The sequence below is a fragment of the Leucoraja erinacea genome, chromosome 22 (assembly GCF_028641065.1).
Source record: "Leucoraja erinacea ecotype New England chromosome 22, Leri_hhj_1, whole genome shotgun sequence".
Lineage (NCBI taxonomy): Eukaryota > Metazoa > Chordata > Chondrichthyes > Rajiformes > Rajidae > Leucoraja > Leucoraja erinaceus.
The window spans coordinates 6,578,520-6,592,920 of NC_073398.1; the positions used below are offsets into that span (position 1 = coordinate 6,578,520).

General features: G+C 46.5%; 1 protein-coding gene across 1 annotated transcript in view; it reads left to right on the plus strand.

Annotated features, from left to right (window-relative positions):
• Window positions 1–448: 448 nt before the first annotated feature.
• The window catches only part of LOC129707670 (alpha-N-acetylneuraminide alpha-2,8-sialyltransferase-like), a 47,368-nt gene continuing 33,415 nt past the window's right edge, over window positions 449–14,401 (plus strand). The window contains 2 exon segments of the mRNA XM_055652852.1: window positions 449–960; window positions 962–1,122. Of these exon segments, the coding sequence (XP_055508827.1) occupies window positions 940–960; window positions 962–1,122 (182 nt within the window). The 5' untranslated portion in view covers window positions 449–939.

Sequence of the window (14,401 nt, forward strand, 5' to 3'; positions counted from 1 at the left end):
TTAAAATCATCATAAAGTACATATACAATCTTAGTATATCACTTATAAAAGCATCATAAATTATATATTAAAAAAACCAATACATGAATTAAAATCCAGAATAAAAAGAATGATCAATGTCCTATATACTTATGAAACTTACACACACACACACACACACATATATATATGTTTGATACGTATATATATGTTGTATATACATGTTTTTAAGGGTGTTTTGCCTAAAGATAGGCGCTACCACCGCTGAGGATGACACTATTTGATATTGGAAGAATGCATGAAGAGTTATGTAGAATACACACATGCACACATAACACACACACACACATATATATATATATATATAAATATAATATATGGGTATATATATATATATGTGTGTACGCCACAATGTTCATTCATCATTTTGTTATATATATATAGATAGATAGATATATAAAATAATGGCCTGATGAATGGGCATTGTGGTGTTGTGAGATCGAGGGCGGTGAAAAGACATAGCCCTCCCACTGGAAGACAAGTCAGGAGCGGTAGACGTGTGCCTCCCGCACTCACACACCCACACACACAAGGCTCGCTTTGTGTGGCCAGGCAGCGAGAGCATTGCATCTCCACTCAACGGCACAACAGCCCTCTTTGCATCATGGATGCAGTGAAGTTTTTTTCTTGCATGCGGCAGAGATAACCTCCTCCGAGCTGAGCTGAGCGGGGAACATACTGTATTGTTGTTAGCAATGCGCCGAGGTTAAACAAGAGGGAAGTGAAATATTTATTTTTGTGATTCGCACAGCAGCGACTTGCCGGGGCTGGAGTATTTCAGCTTTAAAGCACTCCAAATGCGGCATTGTTATAAGCTTTCTGATTGTCTGCATCACCAGCGAGCCGGAGGACCATGTGAAGCAGGTCGGCACCCACTGCATCCGCCCGCCCGCACCAAGCATGCAGCCTCGCCGGCTGTGCCCCCCGCTCCCGGCTCTCGCTGGCCGTAGCCCTGTGTGTCTTTGTCCTGTGCTGGCTCTACGTCTACCCGGTCTACAGGATACCGGACGAGAAGGAGATCGTCAGCGAGATCCTGCGCCAGGGGAGGTGGAAGCGAAACCAGACAGCCATCGCTGGCTTCAGGTAGGAGAGGGAGAGAGGGAGAGAGGGGGTGGACAATTGGAGGGGAATGTAACGGTACCGCGGACGGAAAGGGGTTGTGAGCCAGTGAAAAAAATCACAGCGGCAATCTCTTTCGGGATTGAATACAACACTCTCCTTGGCTGCATTACTTACATCAAGACCTTCTTGCTGCATTTAACACAGGAGCCCCCTTACTTCATTTAATACAACACCCCCTTTACTGCATTTAATATATGACCCCCTTGCTCATTAGTACGCCCCCCTTGAACAATTTAATACAAGACCCCCTTGCTCTATTTAACACAAGACCCGCTTGCTGCATTTAATACAAGCCCCCCTCTGCTGCATTGCATAGAGCCAGGAGCAATGTCCTTCCCACACACACACACGCACAGCTCCATTGTAAAGACACACCCACACACACTGATACATTCACAACCCGGTCTAAAGACCGTCTCTTTATTTAACCGTGCATGTAATGTGCACATACCAATTCAGAGATTTCTGTTTATATGAAATATCAAATACAGCCACGTATTGATATATTTTTGAATATCCAAATATAAGTATGCATGCATGTCACACACACATACTCAAAAAAAATAAATGTGGGGTATGTACGTATACAGTCTATGGTACATATCAGTCTATGGTACTGGATTAACTCAGCGGGACAGGCAGCATCTCTGGAGAGAAGGAGTGGGTGACATTTCGGGTGGAGACCCCTCTTCAGACTTCAACACATTTTGTGCGCCAACCAGCATCTGCAGTTTTTTTCCCACACACTTCCTCAGTCTATGTGTATATACAAATTCAAAATTATATTTGGATATTTTGAATTAGCACATGCACATTTAAACAAAGAAATCTTTGAATCGGTATGTGTATAAGTGGATATTACACATTATCATATTTTGTATATGATTGTGTAATTATAGATTTATGATATGATTCAAAATATCGATATATAATAAATGGATGTCTTTGAATTTTCATGCAGACAGAAATCTTTCAATCCAAAATGGTCATTTATGTATAAATCTGTCATATCTGAATTGTATATGAATTATGTTAAATATGTATACCACCAAATATTCAATCATTCATTCATTCATTCATTCATTCATCATAATTGAAAACATTAGCGATGCAGTGGTGCTGGTTTCCGACGCCAATTTAAAGAATCATGTTTTTGTGCATAATGTGCATAATACACGTGAATGTACACGCACATGTGTGCAGACAAACATGCACAGGCAGGGGAAGGTGTAGGTTGAATCTAACGTCGTTACAGTGACCAGCTCCCTGCACACATTCTTCTCAAGGTGTAAGTTGTTTATTCCACCCACTGATGAAGCAGCAAAACTAGCGGGCACATATTTCTGAGGCAGCAGCGGCTTAACTCGAAGAGGATCTGATCTTCCTGTGAACCACTGTGCCTCTTCTGGAGGACCGTGGAGAGTGATTCGCTTCAGTTTTGTATGTGATTCTACTCGAGAACTTCTAATCATGGTCCATTGTCATTACGTATCTCAAAACTAATCATGGTCCATTCCTTATGGTTGTACCTCAAAGCTTCTAATCATGGTGCACTACCTTTAGACGTATCTCTAAGCTTCTAGTTCTGATCCAAGAGTCAAGAGTCAATTTAATTGTCATTTGGACCCCTGGAGGTCCAAACGAAATGCCGTTTCTGCAGCCATACATTACACACAAATAGACCCCAGACACAACATAATTACATTTTACATAAACATCCATCACATAGCTGTGATGGAAGGCCAAAAAAACTTATCTCTCCACTGCCCTCTCCCCCCCCCCCCCGATGTCAGAGTCAAAGTCAAAGCCCCCGGCTGGCGATGGCGATTGTCCCGCGGCCATTGAAGCCACGCCGGGTGGTGCGAGGTCGCACACCGGGTCTTGGTGTTGGAGCCCCCGGTGTGCGCTCGCAAAGTCCCGCGGCCATTCCAGCCGCGCGGGGCAGTGGTGTCAGGCCCCGCTCCAGGAGCTCTTCAACCCCGCAACACGGGCGGGAGAAGTTGCCGTTGCAGGAGCCCCGAAAAGCGGTCTCCCTCCAGGGATCCGCGGGCTCCCGGTGCCGCCGTCCATTGCTTATAGTTGTACCCCAAAGCCTCTAATTGTGGTACATTGTCTTTAATTGTGCCTCAAAGCTTGTAATGATGGTCGATTGCTGTTAATTGTAACCACATAGTCTTGGGTTAGGAGGGGACACCTGATTAGAAGCTCAGCTAATAAATGGTAATTGCGCTTGTGAGTTTTGTTTTCATAAATTGGAGGTCTTACTTTAAAAGCAAAGGCTGATAGGTTACATGTGGGCCTGGATGGTTTAGTTGTCTAATTTACATTCTCTGTGAACACAGTGGCGCAGCGGGTAGAGCTGCTGTTTCACAGCGCCGGGGACCCGGGTTCGATCCTGACCTGTGTGTGAAGTTTGCAAGTCCTCCCTGTGGGTTTCCTCCGGGTGCTCCAGTTTCCTTCCATACCCCAAAGACGTGCGGGATTGGAGGTTAATCGACCCTCTGTTAATTGCTCCTTAGTGTGGAGGGAGAGGATGCAAATGTGGGGCAACAAACTAGTATTAAACAGCGATCGATGGTTGGCGCAGACTTGGTGGGCCAATGAGCGTGTTTCTATGCTGCATCTCAATACTACACCAAACTAGTGTATGAACGAGTGATTGGTGGTTGGCATAGACTTGGGGGCCGAAGGTCCTGTTTCCGTGCTGTATCTCTGAACAAGAAGTCTCTTAATAAAATAAACAATCCAGGCAAATGGGACAGAATGTGCAGGTTGGGCCGAATGGCCTTCCTTCTGACTAGTATCATATATCTGCTGCGTGCTGGGTCCCGCCAACATAGCAGTTATGTATTAATGTCCCTGCTTACTGTGCCTTCCAGGGACCTTGGAGGTGAGTGGTTATTTGGTACATTACACCATCTTTAGCTATGCCGTTTTCTCCCCCAACACCCTGTCTCGGTCCCTCTACCAGGGAAGTGTGTGTGTGTGTGTGAGTATTTGTTTTTAGTTTTAGTTTTAGAGATACAGCGCGGAAACAACCATCGCTGGTTTCAGGTTTCGACCCCGACCACGGGTGCTGTCTGTACGAAGTTTGTACATTCTCCCCGTAAACCCACACAGGTCACGGGGAGAAGGTACAAACTCCGTACAGACAGCACCCTCCGTGGTCGGGATCGAACCCGGGTCTGCGGCGCTGCATTCGCTGCAAGGCAGCGACTAACTCTACCGCTGCGCCACCGTGCCGTGGATGTTGAAGAAGAAGTCGCAAATGGGCTGAAACCCAACAAGGTCAATGGAGAAGAGAATAATCCCAGCTCAAGTTTAGTTTAGTTTAGTTTAGTTTAGATGTACAGTGCAGAAACAGGACCTTCAGCCCACCGAGTTTGCACTGGCCAGCGATCCCCACACACTAGCACAATCCTGCATTAGGGGCATCAATTTTGTACAGACAGCACCCGTAGTCAGGATTGAACCCTGGGCTCTAGGATTGTAAGGCAGCAACTCTACCGCTGCGCCACCGTGCCGCCCCAGACAGCTCGCTCCAGGCACCCACCACATTCTGTGTAAAATAAACTAGTCCTGCCCCGCACATCTCCTTTAAACTTTGCCCCCAGCACCTTGAAGCTCGTCCCTCTCGTATTTGATATTTCCACCCTTGGGAAGAAGGATCTGACGGTCTACTCTGCCTATGCCCCCAAAGTCAAGATATTGGACAAAGCGAATGCTCAGTTTTAAATAAGTGGAAGAGAAATAGGTTTAATGTTTCAGATCCAAGATACGTCGTCAGAGCTGGCAAGGAGATAGAATAAGCTGGAGGAACTCAGAGGGTGCAGCAGCATCTATGGAGCGAAGGAAATAGGCAACGTTTCGGCCAGAAACGTTGCCTATTTTCTTCGCTCCATAGATGCTGCTGAACCCGCTGAGTTTCTGCAGCTTTTTTGTGTACCTTCGATTTTCCAGCATCTGCAGTTTCTTCTTAAATATTTTAAGGCAATCTCTCATCTCAAGCCTATGCCCACTATGTTCAGAATATTCTACCCTGGGAAAAGGACTGTGACAGTTCACTTTATCCGAGCTCTTGGATTCATCCCTTGTGCACCTCAATAAGATCATCCCTTAGCCTCCTCCCTGCCAAAGAAATAAAATCTATGCAAAATCTCCCCATAAGGAAGAGATTTTATAGAGGTGTATGATATTATGGAGGTGTATAATATAATGAGATGAATAGATCTTGTAGATATTCTTGCCCAGAGTAGGATATTCGAGAACCAGAGGACATAGGTTTAAGGTGGCGGGGGAAAGATTTAATAGGAATCTGAGGGGTAACTTTTTCTCGCAAAGGGTGGTAGGTGTATGGAATGAGCTGCCAGAGGAGGTAGTTGAGGCAGGTGCTAATGCAACATTTAAGAAACATTTAGACAGGTACATGGATAGGGCAGACCTAGAGGGAAATGGGCCAAATGAAGGCAGGTGGGACTAGTGTAGGTGGGACATGTTGGCTGGTGTGGGCAATTTAGGCCGAAGGGCCTGTTTCCATGCTGTATGACTGATTCTATGCAACTGAAGTCCGCAAGCCCAGGTAATATCCTGGCGGAACTGCAGATGCTGGCTTACACCTGAGATGGACACAAAAAGCTGGAGTAACTCAGCGGGTCAGGCAACACCTCTGGAGAGAATGAAAGATATGCAAATAGGGACGATGATCAAGGAACGGTGGAGCTCACAATGGTCCATTGTTGGCTGGGGTAGGTGAGAGCCCAGCAGCGACTACACCCTCTCCGAAGACTACGTAAAGCAGGTCTCCCCACTACACATCTACGAACTTTTTATAGGGGGACAGTCGAGAGCACATTAACCAACGGCATCACTTCCTGGTTCGGGAGCTGCAAGGCGTACGAACGGCACCAACTTGACAGGATTGTGAAGACCGCCAGCAGGATTATTGGTGCTCCACTCCCTTTCTTGCTGGACATATACAGGAAGAGATGTATCAACAGAGCCATCTCCATCATCAAAGACCCCTACCACCCATCGCATCACATATTCTCCATCCTGCCATCTGGGAAGAGGTACAGAAGCATTAGCTGCAAAACCAGCAGGATGGTCCTCAGCTTCTTCCCGCAGGCTTTAAGACTGATAAACGGACTTAGCCCCCTGCCAAAGTATCGCGCACCAACCATCAACCTGGACACACTGCAGCAGCTGTCGATCGGAACGCCTGTTGATGTTTAGTAGAGAGTAGAGTGTTTAATTTAATTTGTTCATGATATATGTATTTTTATTTCTATTTACTTGTTGTTATTTGTACTGCACACTGAATGGACCCTGGTTGAGCAACGTTTTTTTGTTTCCTCTGGGTATGTGAGTACTCAAGAAATGACAATAAAGATATACTGATACTGATACTGATACTGATAACGAGTTATACAGATAGTGAAACGAAACAGATAGTGAAACGACAAGTATAGTGGGGGGAGGGGCGGAGAGAGAGAGGGTGCAAGGGTTACTTGAGGTTCGAGAAATCAATAAGACGAGAGTGCTTTCAGAAAGTTGGCTCACCCTTAAGGCTGCACCATGTTAAAGCAGGAGATGAGGTATTGTTCTTCACGCTTGTTCGGACAGAACAATTAGAGTAAGTGTGCGGGGCTGAGTTGAGGTTGACGGCAAACGGAAGCTTGTGTTGAGTCATTGTTCTCTTGTCGGAAGCATTGCAGCCAATGAATTTCCTTACCACCACTGGCCTTTCTCCACTGTCAGAGTGATACCACAAGCACATTGGAAAAACAGCACCTCACATTTCACTTGGGCAGCTTGCACCCCAGCGGTATGACTATTGATTTCTCCAACTTCAAGTAACCCCTGCATTCCCTCTCTCTCCGTCTCTCTCCCATTCTGGTTCTCTGGCTTGTTTCTGTCCTCCTGGTTAAATTTTACATTGTATGCCCCGTTGTCACCTTCCCCTCAGCTAACAATGAGCCATTCTACATTTGCCCTAACATCGTCTGCTTTGATCTATATTTTCACACTGTAACCGTCCATATCTCTATGTCTCCCTCTCTCCCCCCTCTCAGTCTGATGAAGGGTCTCGACTCGAAACTTCACCCTTCTTCCTTCTCTCCTGAGATGCTGCCTGTCCCGCTGAGTTGCTCCAGCATTTTGTGTCGATCTTCGGTATAAACCAGCATCTGCAGTTCCTTCCTAACGACCGTGAATGCTCTGTAAACTCCCTCAGATAGTAGTGCGATGAATGGAGAAGGAGCACACAAGGAACTGCACATGCTGATTCACAAAAGAAAAGACCCAAATTGCTGGAGTACCTCTGGGTCAGGCTGCACTGTCTGGAGAACGTTGGTTAGGCAACGTTCCAACCTGGAACCTCTTCAGACCTGAAACATCACCTATCCATGTTCTCCAGAGATGCTGCCTGACCCGCTGAGTTACTCCAGCACCTTGTGTCCTTTTTCAACCTATCACGCCTATGTCAGGTGCTGTCATGTTCATAAGCTTACAAGTGATGGGAGCAGAATTAGGCCGTTCAGCCCGTCAAGTCTCCTCGGCCATTCAATCATGGCTGATCTGCCTTTTCCTCTTAACCCCATTCTCCTGCCTTCTCCCCATAACCCCTGACACCCGTACTAATCAAGAATCTATCAATCGCCACCTTAAAAATATCTACTGATATTACAGTTATACAAGACATTGGAGTACTGTGTTCTCGATGTTGCCAGAACTCAGCCTTGAGTTATAGGGAGAGGTTGGGTTGGGTAGGCTAGGACTTTGATCATTGGAGTTCAGAAAACATGTTTATAACCATATAACCATATAACAATTACAGCACGGAAACAGGCCATCTCGGCCCTACAAGTCCATGCCGAACAAATGTTTTTCCCCTTAGTCCCACCTGCCTGCACTCGTACCCAACAGTTGAACCTTCTTAACCAACCTTCCATGAGGAACCTTGTCAAAGGCCTTACTAAAGTCCATATAGACAACATCCATTGCTTTACCCTCGTCAATTTCCCTAGTAACCTCTTCAAAAAATTCAAGAAGATTAGTCAAACATGACCTTCCAGGCACAAATCCATGTTGACTGTTCCTAATCAGACCCTGTTTATCTAGATGCTTATATATATTGTCTCTAAGTATCTTTTCCATTAATTTGCCCACCACTGAAGTCAAACTAACAGGTCTATAATTGCTAGGTTTACTCTTAGAACCCTTTTTAAACGTTTCCAGTTGGGACTTTTCTACAGACCGATTGTAGTCAGGAGGAGAAAGCTGGAAGAGAGGTGGAACGCAAGACAAAGTCTGGCAAGTGATAGATGGTGGGGGGGGGGGGGGGGGGGTATTGGGGGAAGGGTGGATAAAGACCAGAGATGATAAGACAAGAAGTGAGATAAGGAGATAAGGATAGAGAAGGTGTGAAATGTGAAGCCAGTGTTAAACTGTGTTAGAGCAGCTTAAAAATGCCTTCCCATCCCCTCCAGCACTGCTCTGCTGCAGAACAATGTGCTTTGTTGAAGGTTGTATATTAATTGAACTTTGTATCGGAGGAAGGGGAAGGGGGATGGGGAAAATGTGTGCATATCCTTGGGGGGAGGAAGATGGAAGAAAGAGAGAATGATGCTTGTGATATAGTTCCTGTACCAATGTCAGACGATATAGACTTCCCAGTGAAGGTTACCCTGCCAAACACACTGCCAAATGCCATTGCCAACGCCCTAAGCCTTGCAGAGCCACCATCTCCGATGCACTTGAGAGGGATGGATAAGATGCAACACTGTAGATGTTGCTTTGCCTCCAGTACTCCTGTGGGAAGCTGGATGGCTCGCAGAGATCACACATTAGAGGCACAAGCAACTGCAGGTGCTGGAATCTTGAGCAAAGTGCTGGAACAACTCAACATGTCAGGCAGCATCCGAGGAGGGAATGGACAGGCGATGTTCTGGGTTGGGACCCATCTTCAAACCATGTTTGTTTTCGGATTATGTATTACGACTGAAACAGGTTCTCTCTTCATTTTCACTTGGGCAGCTTACAATCCAGCGGTATGAATATTGATTGATCTGATCTGTTCTGTTCTGTATTTATTAAAGCCTACTATGTTCTGTTGTGCTGAAGCAAAGCAAGAATTTCATTGTCCTATCTGGGCCACATGACAATAAACTCTCTTGAATTTTGAACTTCAAGTAACCCTTGCATCCCCTCTCTCTCCATCCCTCCCCCACCCTAGTCATCGTACTAGTTTCACTGTGGTCCTGTTGAGTTTCATGGTGTGTAGAACTCGATATCACCTGCCCAAAGCCAACAATGTGCCGTTCCCTTGATCACCGTTACCTTTTTTGCATATCTTTCATTCATTAGTTCTATATCACTCCATCACCATCTATATCTTTCAGTTTCCTTTCCCCTAACTCTCAGTCTGAATTAGGGTCTCAACCTAAAATGTCACCTTATCCTTTTCTCCAGAGATGCTGCCTGACCCGCTGAGTCGCTCCAGCTTTTTGAGAAGCCGATGCGACTTTGGTGGGGGGGAGAGATGGAGAGAGAGGGAATGCAGGGGTTACTTGAAGATCCATACCGCTGGGTTGTAAGCTGCCCAAGCAAAAATATAAGATGCTGTTTAGCCTCACTCTGACAATGGAGGAGGCCTATGGATGTGGTGAGGATGTTCTGCCTGTGCAGAGGGTGTTTCCACTAGTGGCAGAGTCTAGGACTAGAGGTCCTAGCTTCAGAATTAAAGGACGTTCTTATGGGAAGGAGATGAGGAGAAATTTCTAGTCAGAGGGTGGTGGATCTGTGGAATTCTTTGCCACAGAAGGCTGTGGAGGCCAAGTCAGTGAATATTTTTTAAGGCAGAGATAGATAGATTCTTGATTAGTGCAGGTGTCAGAGGTTATAGGGATAAGGCAGGAGAATGGGGTTAGGAGGGCGAGATAGATCAGCCATAATTTGCGAATTAGACTTGATGGGCCGAATGACCTAATTCTATTCCTATCCCTTATGACCTTATGGCCTAGGACAGAAAGGTCAGTGTGGGAATGGGAATTGGAATTAAAGTGTTTGGCAACTGGTGGGAGATCAGGTAGGTCCAGGTGGACTGAGCGAAGGTAAGTTTTGCAAAAACGCAGGAACTGCGGATGCTGGTTTACATCCAGCGGTATTAATATTGACTTCTCAAACTTTAAATAACCCTCGCTTTCCCTCTCTCATCCATCACCCCAACCCTTCACTGTCGTCCTGATTAGAGTTTACTGCCTTCCCCTCTGCTATCAATGATCCATTCTACATTTTCCTTCTCTCATCTTCATCCCTGATCTCTCGTTTTCACACCTTACCCTTATATCACATACCTCCGTGTCTCCCTCTCCCCTGACTCTCAGTCTGAAGAAGGGTCTTGACAACGTCAACACAAAGTCACCCATTCCTTCTCTCCAGAGATGCTGCCTGTCCCGCTGAGTTACTCCAGCATTTTGTGTCTGTCTTCAGGAAAATGATAAGACTGGTGGTATTAGGTTATTTTTGTCACGTGTACCGAGATATGGGAAAAGCTTTTGTTTGCATGCTCTCTAGTTGAATCAGACGACACTGTACATGAAACAATCATGCCATACACAACTGTAGGTCCAACACCGATGTTCTGGCAACTGATGGTCTCCGGCACATGTACATAGGCAAGCGGACAAAATCACGAGAGCGCAATTGAAATTCCCTGGGCGGCCACAGATGGCGCTGCATGTGGCGCACGTTCTTTGGGACGTGTCCCTCTGCCCCGCTGGAGTTATTTATTTACATCTGTATTTGCTGATGGTGATTCTTCGGTATAGTCTAACTTAGTTTATTTTGCTGACCCCAGATGTGGCTTCTAAGCAAGATCCAAGTGTAAACGCAGTTAGTTTACATTTAATATTTGCTTTACTTAGGTTTCTAGTAGTCAGAGACATGGGAAGGGTATTAGTGGGCTAGGTGTATTGTATCATTATTACGTGACCTCTGTTGGTCTGGCAGAACGGATAATCCAACCAGGCTATGGAACCATGGGTGCTGGAAATTCGGTGGAGGGCCTGTACAAGAGGGAGGGCAAAGGGGAAAATACCAGAATGCAGAATGTATTCACGGTGTAAGAGTGTTACTGTTACAGAGAAAAGGTTTAATAAACACAATGAGGTGGGCTGGAAGATCGCGAGTACATCCTAGCGTATGGGAGGAACGTTCAATAGTCTGACAGCAGTGGGGAAGAAGTTGTTCCTGAGTCTGGTGGTGTACACTTTCAAGCTTCTCATAGAGTGATACAGTGTGGAAACAGGCCCTTCGGCCCAACTTGCCCACACCAGCCAACAGTCCCACCTGCACTCGTTTGTTCCATATCCCTTCAAACCCGCCCTATCTGTGTACCTCTCTAACTGTTTCTTAAATGTTGGGATAGTCCCTGCCTCAGCTACCTCCTCTGACAGCTTGTTCCATACACCCACCACCCTTTGTGTGAAAAGGTTACCCCTCTGATTCCTATTAAAAATTTTCCCCTTCATCTTAAACTTATGTTGTCTGGTCCTCGAATCCTCTACTCTGGGCAAGAGAGTCTGTGCATTTATCCGATCTATTCCTCTCATGATTTTATACCCCACTATAAGATCACCCCTCATCCTCCTGAGCTCCAAGGAAAAGAGTCATGGCCTACTCAACCTCTCCCTATAGCTCTGAGCCTCTAGCCCTGGCAACATCCTTGTAAATCTTCTCTGTACTTTTCCCAGCTTGACAACATCTTTCCTATAATATGGTTCCCAGAACTGAACACAATACTCTAAATGCACTCTCACCAACATCTTATACAACGGAAATATAGAAAATAGGTGCAGGAGTGTACTACTGCAACATGGCCTCCCAATACTCTGACTGATGAAGGCCAATGTGCCAAACGCCTTTTTGTCCACCCTATCTATCTGCGACTTCAAGGAACTCCTAGATCCCTCTCCTCTACAACAATCCCCAGAGCCCCAGCATTCACTGTGTAGGTACCCATGTTCGACTTCCCTAAATGCAACACCTCACATTTCTCATTCTCATGATTTTATACACATCAATAATGTGTGTGTGTGTGTGTGTGTGTGTGTGTGTGTGTGTGTGTGTGTGTGTGTGTGTGTGTGTGTGTGTGTGTGTGTGTGTGTGTGTGTGTGTATATATATATGTGTGTGTGTGTGTGTGTGTGTGTGTGTGTATCTATCTATTATATACTAAAACTGTGTGTGTGTGTGTGTGTGTATATCTATGTGTGTGTGTGTGTGTGTGTGTGTGTGTGTGTGTGTGTGTGTGTGCGTATATCTATCTATTATATATTAAAACTGTGTGTGTGTGTGTGTGTTTCTGGGTGTGTGTGTTTGTGGTGTGTGTGTTTCTGGCTATGTGTGTTTGTGGGTGCCAGATTCGGCCTTTGATTCCCTGCTACGCCAGTACTCCGTCATTAAACATTTTTTCCATGTTGCTAGCTCATTCACTTTTACATTCCATTTTGCACTCCTCAAAACATTTTTTCTTTTTATGTACCCATTTTTTAATAAAATCCTACACCCCCCCCCACTCACTCATTTTGTCGCCTCCTGCTGGCCAGCGACCATAACGGCTGCTGACGCCCGCCTCTGCCTCAAAGACGCCGCCATTTTTCACAGCCGCTGGTGCCCGGCCCGGCTCTGTCACGCAGCCGGCGTCTCACAAGTGCTGAGGATGCGAGGCTTCACACTCTCTAACCAGCTGGAGTGGGGGCCAAACTCGGGGTTTGGGATGGGGCCGTGACCTCGGCCCACGCCCGCCAGCGGTCTCTCTGTCTCTCCCCTCTCTCTGTCTCTGCCCTCTCTGTCTCTCCCCCCCCTCTCTCTCTCTCTCTCTCTCTCTGCCCTCAAACCCCCCCCATGCCCCCCCCCCCCCCACCTGCTCCCCAACCGTCCCTGTTCAAATTGCGCAGAAATAACCAAAGATCCCATAGCGGCTATAGGATCTTTGGAGAGAACGAGCGTTCACAGCCCACAGCTCGACTCCTCCCCGAAGCGCAGAGTTCTCCCTCCCTCCCCTCCCCCCCCCCCCCCCCCCCCCTTTCTCCACCTGTTCTCGCTCTTCTCGCTCTCCTTTCTCTCTCTCTCCCCGGCACAGTGAGCAGATTATTGCGTTCAATAACCAGCCCTCACCTCTGATGACGCGCACCCCCTCCCTCAAATTCTCCACACCCTCTCCCCATCCACTACCTCTCCCCCCCTCACACTCCCTCTCCCCCCCTCCCTCCCCCCCCTTACTCTCCCCCTCACCCCCTCCTCTCCCATCCCTTCCCCCTCTCTCTCCATCCACTCCCCCTCTGCACCTCTCTCCACCCTGTCCCTCTCCAGTTTCTTTCCTTTTCAGTTGCTGTGGCCCCAATCTCTCAAATTTCCTTTCCCCATGGTTTATGAACAGTTTCATCCAAGATTGCAAGAAATTGCAGAGAGTTGTGGAGGTAGCCCAGACCATCACACAATCCAACCTCCCTTCCATTGAGTCTCATCCCGATCACTCCCTCCCCTCCCCTCTCCCATCAGCCAAGAGGTACAGAAATGTGAACACGCACACCTCCGGATTCAGGGACAGTTTCTTCCCAGCTGTTATCAGGCAACTGGACCATCCAACCACCAACTAGAGAGCGGCCCTGACCTCCCATCCACATCATTGGGGACCTTTGAACTATCTTCAGTCTCACCTGTTTTTTTTTCTCCCGAGATGCTGCCTGACACGCTGAGTTACTCCAGCATTTTGTGTCTCATCTTTTAATCAGACATTACTGGTCTTTATCTTGCACTAAACGTTACACCCTACATCCTGTATCTGTACACTGTGGACGGATCAATTGCAATCATGTATAGTGTTTCGCTGACTGGAATGCGTGCAACTAAAAGCTTTTCACTGCACCTTTTCACTGCACGTGACGATAATAAACTAACCTCAGCTACATCTCACTGCCTCTCTAACCATCTGTTAAAGATGCAATTCAACGTCATTATTTTTCACCAAGCTTTTGGCAGTTTGCCTGAATATCTCTTCAGTATCCAAGTCTGTGAAATAATGTTCATGTGTAGTGCCTGGGGACTTTACTAGTTAAAGGATATTTATTAAGCACAAATGTGATTAGTGATTGCTCTCGGACACTTTATTAAATGTTTTGAGGTTCCCAACTTCCTGTGGAACTTGGAGACATTTCTAGTCTGCGGCTATTTTATTGATA